The 13,161-nt window shown below is 38.0% G+C and overlaps 2 protein-coding genes across 3 annotated transcripts in view; one reads left to right on the top strand and one right to left on the bottom strand.

Moving 5' to 3' along the window:
- Positions 1-560: 560 nt before the first annotated feature.
- The window catches only part of LRRC75A (leucine rich repeat containing 75A), a 76,193-nt gene continuing 63,592 nt past the window's right edge, over positions 561-13,161 (bottom strand). Inside the window, exon 4 of the mRNA XM_058164619.1 lies at positions 561-2,889. Within this exon, the coding sequence (XP_058020602.1) occupies positions 2,280-2,889 (610 nt within the window). The 3' untranslated portion in view covers positions 561-2,279. The remainder of the gene's footprint in view (positions 2,890-13,161) is intronic.
- LOC131188934 (uncharacterized) lies at positions 1,562-11,274 on the top strand. 2 transcript variants are annotated; one of them, XR_009152869.1, is made up of 3 exons: positions 1,562-1,699; positions 4,082-4,180; positions 5,964-9,560. XR_009152869.1 is itself a non-coding variant. In XM_058164621.1 (3 exons), exon 3 carries the CDS (start codon positions 10,201-10,203, stop codon positions 11,101-11,103), a length of 903 nt encoding a protein of 300 aa, XP_058020604.1. In that variant the 5' UTR covers positions 1,562-1,699; positions 4,082-4,180; positions 9,602-10,200; the 3' UTR covers positions 11,104-11,274. The 2 variants fall into 2 exon arrangements, 1 of the variants encoding a protein (XP_058020604.1); XM_058164621.1 differs by lacking the exon at positions 5,964-9,560 and adding an exon at positions 9,602-11,274.

Raw genomic sequence — 13,161 nt, 5'->3', positions numbered from 1 at the left:
CACAAAATGTTAAGTAATTGCACTTAAGCAGTTGCCTGCCTTGAGAGTGTAATTAATCATTGTTTAATAAACAGATGCACTGAATAATGTTTGTTTATTTTTTCCTGGAATTGTGAGCTGGGCTACCGTAGATGGGGGCAAAAATCTTGCATTATTAGACCAACTCCATGGAAGGAGGAATTGGTTCCAGTTGCAGATTGAGTTGTTTACATTTTATGTGAGTTCCTAGTTTCCTGATCATTGCAGTTGAGGGATATTGAGGGATAAAAAGTAAATAATTTTTAATTATTTAAAACTGATTATTTACTTTAAGAAAGTCTCCCTATGTTTATATTCAGGCTGTTCATTTGATATAAAAAAGAAACCTTTAACCAAGCCTCATATTGTGTTTTGGATTAATGGAGTTGAAGTGACAGCAGAACTTCACATTCCAGGAATGATTATGCTCACTACCCACCTTCCTTATGTAATTCAGTGTAATGACTGCTCAGCCCTGCTCGGCAGTTACACAAGATTTCATTTCCCATTCCTGCAAATACATTTTCACTAGGAGAAACAGCCATCTTTCAAACAAATTTTATTTCTTGACAAAGCATATAAAAGACTGGCTACATGCAAACTAGGACAATATGGAGCTGCTGATTTCTATGAAGTACCAGACTGACACTACTGAAAACATACAAGTACTCAAAATGGGCACAACAGTAGTGGGATTTTAGGGGAAAACACTGATCCTGAAAATTGATGAGCCGCACCTCCCTAAAATAGATTAGTCCTAGCAATTGAAATAAGCCCAGTCTGAAAGGTATCAGTTGTTGGATGCTCTTCAAACTTGGCAGGATGAAGTGCTTTTGATAAACAATAGTGTTGAAAGCTCACAAGAGATTGGCGTGGTAGTTAATTTGGGCAAGTTTCTTCATGGGTAGCTCAAAAGCAACAAAGCCAGCATTTACTTCATGACAGTCAAGTGCTGCAAAGGGTTGGTGACTAAAGCTCCCATAAGTGTGTAATCCAGGTACTAAACATCAGGAAAAATTAACACTTTATCAAGCTGGATTGATTCTATTGTCTCTTCTGTGCCACAGTGATGAAATCCAGAGTAACTCAAAGCAGCTGCACTTTTTCCACAAAGTATAATTATAGCAACTTGCAACAAATGCCTGGGGTTGCTATCGCCCACATTTCATCCGCTGGTGCCTAAAGCAAGGCCTTGCTAACCCTAAAAGGCACCCCATACACACCAGAAAGGCACATGTTTTTAAGTACCACAAATTCACACTCCTTAAAGCAAGAGAATGGGGAGTTTTTCATTTATACCGAGTTTGCTTTATGAACCAATGTAATCTTGTGTGTCATCTTATCAACGCATAGTGTCTGTCTTCTCTTGTATTTAAATTTTATTTCATTCTAGAAACAGGCTTCAGAAGGTGCAAGTTTTTCAGCACTGCTGACTCGCACTGCTTTTGATTTATAAAAATTACATTTGAAGACCAGCAATCTTGTAGCACCTTAAGACTTTACAAATATAACTCATGGATTTCAGCCAACTTCATCAGATTCATGGCATAACCTGAGATAGGTACACATCCATGGCTTATTTGGGACAGGAGACAATAAATTGGGAGAGGATGAAATGCAGAAGTAGTGATGATTACCTTCTTGGCAGTGATTATTCAGTGAGACATTCAAAATTGTTTTGGTGAGTCGATTAACATGTTTCTGTTTAATCCATGGGATTAATTTTGTTTCTATCCAAGCATGGAATTTTTCCACCTAAAACTTCTATTCAAAGTAATTCATTTGGAAAGTAAAACCTCCATAATGAGTACAGAATTATTTGTACCTAATATGAAAATTTAGTGTATTTGACTGAAGTGTTTAACCTGGGGCAAAAAAGGCTCAATAGTGGCATTGCATTTTTATGTGTTTCTTATACCTTCTACTGAACAGTCAACTAGCAATCACCCCTGTGATAGCTACAAAGTTTCAGGAATTAAAGGGGTGCTTTGATTTGGATACTGCACTGAATAAGTAGTTGGGATTGACATAAATAATCCGTTCCAGTATAATTCTATATAATGGTTCAAAATTGTAGCAGATCATTAATATGTGAATTGCAGCCAATTTTGTAATTTGGCCTCCCCTTTTTTGGTCCTGCAAGTTAAAGAATTGAAAGTTTTTATTAGAAGAGAGCTTCATTAGCATAAACTAGCCAAGATCCTTTGTGGTTATAAAGAATCCATTTGGCACATCCTAGGCAAATGAGAGAGAACTCTATTTCATGTCTGAAATAAACCGGTAGAAATCTGTTCTTGATTTGTAGATTCATTTGGCATCAGCTTAACCTCAATAGCTTCACCTGTCCATACCTGCCTGGTCTTCGTGTCTTCCAGGCCACCATCATTTTGGTCTTCATCCTGTGAGGAAAGACCTTCTTGGCTCTCAAGGTCACTCACCTGACTTTCCTGACTTTCACCAAATTCAAGAATAGTCGGGAGATTGCTTTGGGTAGGGCTTCGTTTCTTAAGGCTAACCAGAAAGGGCTGTGGCAGAGAGAATATGTCCACATTATTGCCCAGATCAATCCAAGTCATGCTAGGGAAGTTTCTGGTGTCCTTCAAAGTTTCAGTCAGGTCCCGGAGGACGGCTTTTGTAAGCCTGTTGCCATTAAGGGAAAGAGTTGTGAGACGAGGTAGGGCACTGAGAACTGGCAAAAGCTGGAGAAACATCTCATCTGTCATCTCAGTGAAGCAAAGCTCTACATTTTCAATATATTCAGAGCTGTGCTGGAGGTACGAGATAACCCGGTCTAATTCCTTCATGGTCAAAGGGATGCCAGACAAGTCCACTGTGTTATCCAGAGGATTCCCCACCAAGATCGTTTTCAAACTGCAAAACAATAAAAAATGAAAATTATTGATTCATTTCCAGTTTATCGTAACAGCTGTAAAAGTTGTCAATTCTGACTAGGAAAATTATTTTGACAATAGCTTAATAATTCAGCTGGGAGTAAATAGAATGAATCCATCCAAGACAGTAGTTTTTCTAGGAGATAACACCAGTCAAATTTGTTAATATACAATACTTAATGACTACATCAGTAGCATTTACTTGATTACCAGCCCATTTTGAGGGGTTTGTACAGTATACAGAGCTATTAAGCGAATAGGCTGGATTTATATTATGGCAAGTCATTCGCACAAAGCAACATTAAAATTACCTAGGCTTATATTATGTAAATTCATAGTCATTTGGTCTTTGGGGGAACATTTGTTCTATAAACAATATTTATATAACAGGCAACCCACATATCCAAAGCTGTTCAGACATGATAAACATGGAGGGTGGAAAGAGGCTGATTATGAGAAGCGTCCGACATAACCATATTCTAGGAAATCACTTTTTCCAATAAAATTTATACCAACAGGACAAAGCACCAAGCCTATTAAGTAGTAGTCTCTCTTTAAAATAGGAAACCTTACAAGGAATGCAGATTATGTCTCTAATGCTTTTAAAGGGCATCTGACAATATAAAGCTTAACAAGGGCACAAGATTACTTGAGCATAAGAAACATCCAATAAAAGGGATGGCTTTTATTGTCTTGAGAAGACAGGTAAGATATACTGGTGTCAAATACTTGAAAGGGTGATATTTTAAATTCAAAATATCTTCCCTATCCTAGACTCTAGGATTCACAATAATATAACTGCTGAATTACACGATAAGCTACCGGTACTTATAGTAGCTTTCCACTAAATTTTAAGAATTTCAGGGCAGCAGTTTGAACAACAGAACCAGTCACCAAACAAAAAAATGAGCGCCCATCGCTGAATATCCAAGCACCATCAGGATGAATATTTGTTGAAAATGTTTCATTTTGGATTTTGGGGGATGGTTGGGGGAGGGGGACACAGGTCCACTTCTAGGAGTCTATAATCTTATAATTCTATCATCTTTGCTGAGATTAGTTCTCTATGTTATTTTATCTTAGACTTATGGAGTCTAAGATAAAGTCATGAAATCTGAAATTACCACCTGAAATCTGACATTGGCTCCTTTCCCCCCCTATATATTGTACAGGGACACATGGGCAGGCACAGAGCTTCCTTCCTTTGGTGGGGAGAAAAAAACCCTTAGTGACTCACACCGAAAGGAGTGAAACCACTGCATTGCAACAAGGTGAGGATCATAAAGCATTCTGCTTGCAAAAGCAGCAGTTCAGAAATGCAAATAGAGGACATTAAGAAAAAAAAAGTTATGAAAACCTTTCTAGAATCTTTTAACTGATACTAGCAGAGACTTTCAAGTGCAAAAAATATATCAGCATCAGGAAGAAGATCAATTAGACTTCAGTGTTCTGTTCATAACAAATTTCTACAGTTTTACTAGCACTTCTTGGAGGGTTCCATTTAGATGCTTTAGTAAATATACTCAGAGACCTAGTTAATAGGAGCAAACCCTCATTTTACTTGTTTCTTCACTGCTTGAGTTTTCCAACAGTTGCATCTTATCTCCTTGTTTTAAATAAAGAACTAGATTGTCTTACAGTAAAAATGATCGTAATGGAATAATAATCATAGAATTAAAAAAAAATAAAAGTACCGTGTTTCCTCGAAAATAAGACCGTCTTATATTTTTTTGAACCCTGAAATAAGCGCTTGGCCTTATTGGGCTTATTATCAGGGGATGTCTTATTTTGGGGGAAACGGTATCAGTTAAAGTATTGTGCAAATGGTCTGCCTAAAATACATTTAAAAATAAGGAAAATGGTTGTGGCTGAGATGCCATTTATATTGTATTCCTTTTGGAAGAAACTAAGTTTGCACAGTACTCTGAACCACACTAGAATTTTATCCTGCCATATAGTGCGAGCTAAACCATGTTAAATTATTATGGATTAGCATGTTGTGAGAATACATAGTGCCACCCTTAACTTGGTCTTTCTGCTATTACCTAGAGGAAGAAACCTACAAACCACTACACTACCTCTAATTTCTGTTACTTTTACTGTTTCAAATTCCAATCATTTCTTAGTTGGCTGATACATTTATAATCAAAAGCATCTAAAGGGATTGTTAGAGAAGACTTCACTAAATATTATGCTTTAGGTGTGAAGACATAAGTTTTTAGCAGTTTAAACTAGTTCAATAAGAGGAAGAAAAAGTAAGTAACCTATCTTATTTTCTAAACAACATATATCAGTGATGGGTAATCTTTTTGTCTTCACGTGCCGGTACCCATAATGCAATGCGCGTGTGACACCCCCTGCACTCCTCTGCACATGCGCGTGTGACCCCCCCCTGCCCCGTTTTGGGCCTTGTAGGCCTCCCTGCAGCCTCCTGAGACCAAAAATGGGGGTGTTGCTGCACCCCCCTGCAGCCCATTTTTGGTCCCAGGGGGCTGCAGGGAGGCCTGCTAGGCCCAAAGCGGCTGTGGGGGGGCGCATCTTCCCCTGCTCTTCCCTCCCCCGGCTATGCATGTGCATCTCCTGTATGTGCCCTGCCCCCGCGCATGCATGGCAGATACCCGAAAATGAACTGGGTGGCAGCAGGTACGCGTGCATGTAGGGTGGAGCTGAGGTAGGCGATGGCTCGCACACACAGAGGGCTCTGCGTGCCACCTGTGGCATACGTGCCATAGTTTCACCATCACGGACATATATTGTGTAACATGCTCTTTGCTGAGATGCTCAGGTTGCATGAAAAGCACATGTAATCATAAAGGATTCTAAACTAGCTGGTCCACCTTTTATGGTTATCTAGAAAGAATTGATTGGAGAATACATAAATTTTGTAAACCAACTTTTACTTCTCTACAGAGAAGTAAATATGTGTGTTCAGTTCCATATAATGGAACTGAAAACCGTAGAAATGGTGGTAGACTTTAGGAGAAACTCCCATACTACCACCTCTTACAATACTAGACAATACAGTATCAACAGTAGAGACTTTCACATTTCTAGTTTCTATCATCTCAAGACCTAAAATGGACACCTAACATCAAAAACGTCATCAGAAAAGAACAACAAAGAATGTTCTTTCTGCGCCAACTCAGGAAGCTGCTGATCCAGTTCTACAGAGGAATTATTGAGTCTGTCATCTGCACCTCTATAACTGTCTGGTTTGGTTCTGCAACTCAACAAGACTGACACAGGCTTCAGAGAAGAACTGCAGAAAAAACAAAACTTTGTTCTTTGTATCCTTGTGATTTATGTTGATATTGATTGTTTCCTAGTATGATTTGATTGCTTATTGTACCGTATGACTGTCACTGGGTGTTGTGCCTTGTGATTCTTGACAAGTGTATCTTGTCTTTTTATGTACACTGAGAGCATATGCACCAAAGACAAATTCTTTCTGTGTCCAATCACACTTGGCCAATAAAGAATTCTATTCTGTTCTGTTCTGTTCTGTTCTGTTCTATTCTAATGCTTAATATAGAAAAATACCAATGTGAACAGGCTTGGTTCATCAATGTTTAGTGGAAGAATTGCCCACCCAATTTGCAGTTGCCTCATGATTTCAGGGCCTCAGAATCTACTCTCAGTAATGTGTGTCCACAAACAGATGCAAAAATCATTCAAAAATCTTAAATTCATATCAGCATTAGAATACTCACTGGACTTTATTTCTTCCTAGCGTATAAAAATTACAGCCTTCCAGATGTTACTGAATAGCCATAGCCAGCATAATCATTGGTAAAAGATGCTGGAAATTAACTCAGGAACATGGAGTTCAACACACATTATCCACCCCTTTGGCCTAGTAGTAAATAGGCCAAAAGTAGGTTCATGCTAATTTAAGGCTGTGCCAATCTAAAAAACAAATATTAAAACATAAATACAGCTTCGTATCTATTTTTAATTTGGCAAATTTGAAATTGCAAGAACTAGACTCGAGTCAAAGGTGCACACGCATAAACACACACACACATACAGTTGAAACCTGGAAAAGGATCAGAAATGATAGGGTTAAGATAGTTATCTCATTAACGTTATGACACCAATAAGAAATAGAATAGAATTCTTTATTTGTAAGGAATGATATCAAAGCAGAAGGGATACTTTCCTGTTTATATTTTCTGGTCGAAAATGAATGCAAACATTTCTTCATAGAAATAGCTTCTGGTTATTTCTATAGGTTTTTTTACAATTTCAAAATTTTGGTACAATCTGATGAAGTGAAAAAAAATAGTCTGAAGTATATTCGGTTCAATTTAAATTGGGGGGGGAGGGGGAGGAAATAGCCCAAATCACTGAAAAGGTAGTGCAGATATCTGTACAGATCAATAGTAAAATTTCCTTGAAGTCAAACCTGACTCCTAGTGGATTTTTGGAGACATACATGTGCTTTTTTTTTCAGTGTTTTGCTACTGCTATCTTCTAGTCTCCCACACAAATGCTAATCAGGCCCAACACTGCTTAGCTTACAAACAAAGACAAGGTGTACAATATATTTATTATTTATTTACTTATTTTATTTTATTAAATTTTTATACCGCCCTTCTCCCAAAGGACTCAGGGCGGTGTACAGCCAAGATAAAACACAGGAATATATACAAATTAAAACATTTAAAACCTAGCAAATTACAATAAAGGCTGATAATTAAAATTTAGTTTTAAAATTTTAAAAATATACTTACGTACTATAGTAAAACTCTAAGAAGGCAATATATTTATCTATGTTTATCTACAAAAATATGCTAAAATTCAGGAAATGTGATACATTAAAAATTTTTACATTACTGTACCAAGTATAAAAATCTTAAGCACATATTATAAGTAAATTACTATAAATTATGTATTATTTATGGATATGTAAGGTAAAAAAGAAGGTCGTTTCATTGATACATTAGATTCTTATTTATTCCTTTGTTGGAATAATACTTAACCTCAGATGCATTTTGTAGATCAACTTCACCAGTCTGTTCTTTGGCAGACATCCAGTGAGGCTAAGATATCTAAAAGGATCACTTTGTTCTATATCGACCTGCCTATTATTTATGACCGTCATCATAAATTGTCGTAAATTCTATCAATTTAATAGATTAGCTTGGCAGGTGCTTGAAAAAGGATCTTTGATAACATGACTGTAAAACCTTCTCTATGCAGCAATTTTTTTTTGTACTAGCAGGGTTTTAAACATAGTATTGTGTTTGGTGTTTTGTCGACATATAATATTAATGTAATTCTCAAATTTCATTATATGATTTTTGTTCTTATAGGGTTTTTTATTTTTTATGAAGTGTTTACCGTACAGTATTGAATGTTTAATGAGTAGTACTATTCACATGGAAATACTGATTAAAGCAGAAATAGGGAACCAATAACCCTCTAAATTATTAACTGAACTTCAATTTCTAACATTTTTCATTGTTGGCTAGGGTTTTATGAATTGTAGTTTAGTAACATTTGGAGAAGTCCTGGACTTCATCTTAAAAGGAAACATTATAAAGTAATATTTTCTAGATTTGATTTCTTATATACAATAAACATGTTTAGTTAATGTGTATGGTTTATATTAAAACTTCTTTGTATTTAATTAGAAATGTGTTGAAAACTTTGGGTAAAGCTCCTGCTGTACTTATGGCTCAGATTATAAATTTACAGAAACAGAACTGTTTGCTAGTGTTATTTTTAAAACAAAGTACAATATCGCCTTGTTGACAACTAAAAACTGAATACCAAAATTGTGAAACATCTGCAAGACCATCATCTGCCAAGATTTAGAAATGTATTGTCCCAGGAGGAATTGCAAAATGTTTTCAAATACAAGAGCAAAAGAGTGATTTCTAAAAACAAATCGAAATTTAGATACTAAGATTAAAATAATATAGGGGAAGTAGGTGTAAAAAATAATCATAAATAAAATAATCATTCTCATAGGAGCCATTGGCCTCTTACATTTTACTCAATAAATAAGCAACATCTCTTAAAAATAACAATGAAAAAGAGAGAGATCTACTGTGTGTACATATTACGTTCTATAAATTTGATTTTTATAGCTCTAAGCCGGCACATTTCATTTCTCCTTTTTAATCTTCCTTTGCACAGAGCAGTAGCTGTTTGGGAAAAAAAACCTTCAGGTTTATGAGAGAGGTGAATCCATTATATCCAAGGCTAAAACAGTGTGTACACACAAATAAGATAGTTATGACATAACACATAAATATTGTCAAACATGGAAAAAGCCACAGACCACCAAACTGGTTTATGATCCTTGTCTTCAAAGATTCACTCTGCACTTTCTATAGAAATAGAACAGGCTTTGGCTGGTTTACAAAACAGAAAGAGGCAACAATTTTGAAGAAAAATAATGCTCAATCTGTACAGCACTGCTTTCATCCAGGCAAGAAAAAGCAAACTACTAGTTTACATCCATTCTACCCTATTTATGGAGATACTCTACTATTGCTGAATGCTGAATAGGCACAAAGAATCTTTTCAACTGCAAGAATTGATTAGTATGTGGTGGAATAATAGAAAGTAGGTTTGTGTCATAATCTGCATGAAAGCTTCTCAGATATTTGAAGATGTTTATGCCTGTTAATCATGTCTTCTCTGAGTTGAATTCACCTGACTTCTTTAACCTTTCCTTGTAGGACTTCATTTCCACTCCCGCCAGCTACACTGACCATCTCTGAACAATCCACCTTGAGAATACTCTTCATAAATGGTAGTGCCTAGAATATATGACCACAAATTGATCCCAAAATTTCTGTTGCTAAGTGAGAGTTGTTAAGAGGGTTTTGCTCCATTTTAACCCGTTTCTTGCCATGGTTGTTAAGGGAATCACTGCAGTTGTTAAGTTAGTGACACTTAAATGAATCTGGATTCCCCATTAACTTCGCTTTTCAGAAGGATGCAAAAGGTGATCGCATGACCCCGGGACAGTGCACCCAGGATAAACATGAGTCAGTTGCCAAGAGCCTGAATTTTGATCATGTGACCATGGGGATGCTGCAACAGAAGTGTGAAAAATGGTCATGTCACTTTTTCAGTGTCGTAGCTTAAAACTGTCACTAAACAAACTGCTGTAAGTCAAAGACTAACTGTATTGCACTGAAGTCTGACCAAAGCAGAATCAAGTGTCATAGGTAGATGACCTCTGGAGGGCCAGGGATAGAGGTCGACCACGAGGCGCCTTACTTGTGGGGTGCCTCAGGGGTCGATTCTCTCACCCCTCCTGTTCAACATCTACATGCAGCCGCTGGGTGAGGTCATTAGTGGTTTCGGGGTGAGTTACCATCTGTACGCTGACGATACGCAGCTGTACTTCTCCACCCCGGACCACCCCAATGAAGCTGTCGAAGTGCTATCCCGGTGTCTGGAAGCTGTACGGGTCTGGATGGGGAGAAACAGACTCAAGCTCAATCCCTCCAAGACGGAGTGGCTGTGGATGCCGGCACCCCGGTACAGTCAGCTGCAGCCGCGGCTGACTGTGGGGGGCGAGTTATTGGCCCCAATGGAAAGGGTGCGCAACTTGGGTGTCCTCTTGGATGGGCGGCTGTCGTTTGACGATCATTTGGCGGCCGTCTCCAAGAGGGCTTTTTATCAAGTCCGCTTGGTTCGCCAGTTGCGCCCCTTCCTTGACCGGGATGCCTTATGCACGGTCACTCATGCTTTGGTCACTTCCCGTTTGGATTATTGCAATGCTCTCTACATGGGGCTGCCCTTGAAGTGCACCCGGAGGCTGCAGCTAGTCCAGAATGCAGCTGCGCGGGTAATAGTGGGAGCAACTCGTTGCTCCCATGTAACACCAATCCTGCGCAGTTTGCACTGGCTTCCTGTGGTCTTTCGGGTGCGCTTTAAGATTCTGGTTACCATCTTTAAAGCGCTCCATGGCTTAGGGCCCGGGTACTTACGGGACCGCCTGCTGTTACCCTATGCCTCCCACCGACCCGTATGCTCACACAGAGATGGCCTTCTCAGGGTGCCGTCCGCCAGACAATGTCGGCTGGTGGCCCCCAGGGGTAGGGCCTTCTCTGTTGGAGCTCCTACGCTTTGGAATGAACTTCCCCCTGGTTTACGTCAAGTGCCTGATCTTCGGACTTTTCGTCGTGAGCTGAAAACGCACCTATTTATTCAAGTGGGACTGGCTTAGAAGTTTTACTAATTTTAACTGGGGCTATTTATATTTTAGTATTTTAAACCGTTTTAAATTCTGGCCATTTTGTAATATGTTTTGTTTTAGTTTTGTTTTAAAGTGTATATTGTTGATTTTTATTTGGCTGTACACCGCCCTGAGTCCTTCGGGAGAAGGGCGGTATAAAAATCGAATAAAATAAATAAATAAATAAATAAATAAATAAATAGTATGGGCAGTGTTATTCTGTTGCTTCACCAAGAATCTTTCTGAGTCAGGTTTGACTGAAGTTCAGTAAAAACTACTACAACCTTTCTACATGTACTGCTTTCAGAACAGGCATCACTCTCCTTGAATTAGTGCAACTGTCTGGACGCAGAACCTGTTAGATTTTGTCCGGTTCTGTGGTTCATGAAGAACACTAAGAATTTTCAGTCCTACAGTATTTTAAACTCTTCCAGCTTGGTATTATATGTAACTTTGATGAGCATACCTTCCATTCTTTTATCCATATAATATTTAATTTTTATACACAAATCCAGTACTGGAATTTTGGTTTCCTGTGGACCTGTTTCTGAACATTTAAAAAATACAGTAATTTTTATTGCTCATGGCTCTGAGTTGTTATTGAGATGGGTGGCTACATAAACTGATGGAATAAATGAATAAATAAATCTGTCATCAGCTATCAATCTATTCAACATTACCACGTCTAATCAGCATTTTACAAGATTGCCAACAATATTAAGGGGAAATTTGGTGACAGTCTTCATGAAACTAAAATATATTTTTCCCTTGGCATTCCCTTGATCTACACGATTAGTACCTTTATTAATTGCATTTAATGAATAATATTCCTAGTTTTTTAACTCATAATTAATATTCAACTATGTTAAACATGACAAAGAGGTGTTATTAAGCATCCTCAAAAAATGAAGCCTCTAGGCGTCTGTGTTGATTTGTACAACTGTTATTATTGTTGGTACATTCTTGAGCAGGTGGGGGAAAAATAATTAGCCTTTGCAGATCCCATTGAGTGCAGCTCAACGAATTTGTGGATTTGAAATTGCAGCTGTAGTCAGAGTAAATCCAATCCAATCCATCTTTTTTCTTTTTTCAAAGAAAAGCAGATATAGGACTCTTTAGTTCAAAAGGGAGTTGTGAGGGAAGGAGCTTAGTCTTTCCACTTTCTTCAAAAACACTTCATTGTTGAAAAGCCCACCCTCCCTTTTGGATGACAAAGAACCTCCCGCATAGGTAAAACCGAAGGTTGGGCTGAATGACCTTCAAGTGAGCTTTTTATTTTATTACTTTATGAAAACATTTAATGAATTCTGTCAGTCAACAGGATCTGTTAACAGCTGCTCTTTGTTTCCTACAATCTTCCCCCCCACCCCGCCCACCACCATGTCCTTTCACATCCTTCTGAAAAGCGAAGTCAATGGGGAAGCCAGATTCATTTAAGAGTCACTAACTTAACAACTGCAGTGATTCACTTAATAACCGTGGCAAGAAACGTCAAATGGGGCAAAACCCTCTTAACAACTCTCGCTTAGCAACAGAATTTTTGGGATCAATTTGTGGTCATAAGTTGAGGACTACCTGTATTATATATTCTAGGCACTACCATTTATGAAGGGTATTCTCAAGGTGGATTGTTCAGAGATGGTCAGTGTAGCTGGCAAGAGTGGAAATGTCCTACAAGGAAAGGTTAAAGAAGTCAGGTGAATTCAACTTAAGAGACATGATTAACAGGCATAAACATCTTCAAATTACATGCAGATTATGATACAAACCTACTTTCTGTTATTCCAAAAGATTAGGCTTGGTATCTAAAACCTAGCGGGCCTCTGGTGGCTCAACAGGCTAATGCAGTCTGTTATTAACACAGCTGCTTGCAATTACTGCAAGTTCAAGTCCCACCAGGCCCAAGGTTGACTCAGCCTTCCATCCTTTATAAGGTAGGTAAAATGAGGACCCAGATTGTTGGGGGCAATAAAAAGTTGACTTTGTATATAATATACAAATGGATGAGACTATTGCTTAACACAATGTAAGCCACCCTGAGTCTTTGGA

This window comes from Ahaetulla prasina, chromosome 1 (assembly GCF_028640845.1).
Source record: "Ahaetulla prasina isolate Xishuangbanna chromosome 1, ASM2864084v1, whole genome shotgun sequence".
In the NCBI taxonomy this organism is placed as follows: Eukaryota; Metazoa; Chordata; class Lepidosauria; order Squamata; family Colubridae; genus Ahaetulla; species Ahaetulla prasina.
The sequence above is the reverse complement of the archived record's forward strand: the minus strand, read 5'-3'. Positions and strand labels throughout refer to the sequence as shown.

Excerpts from the sequence above, each read along its gene's own strand:
- LOC131188934 (XM_058164621.1), top strand. The coding sequence starts at position 10,201 with ATGCAGCCGCTGGGTGAGGTCATTAGTGGTTTCGGGGTGAGTTACCAT.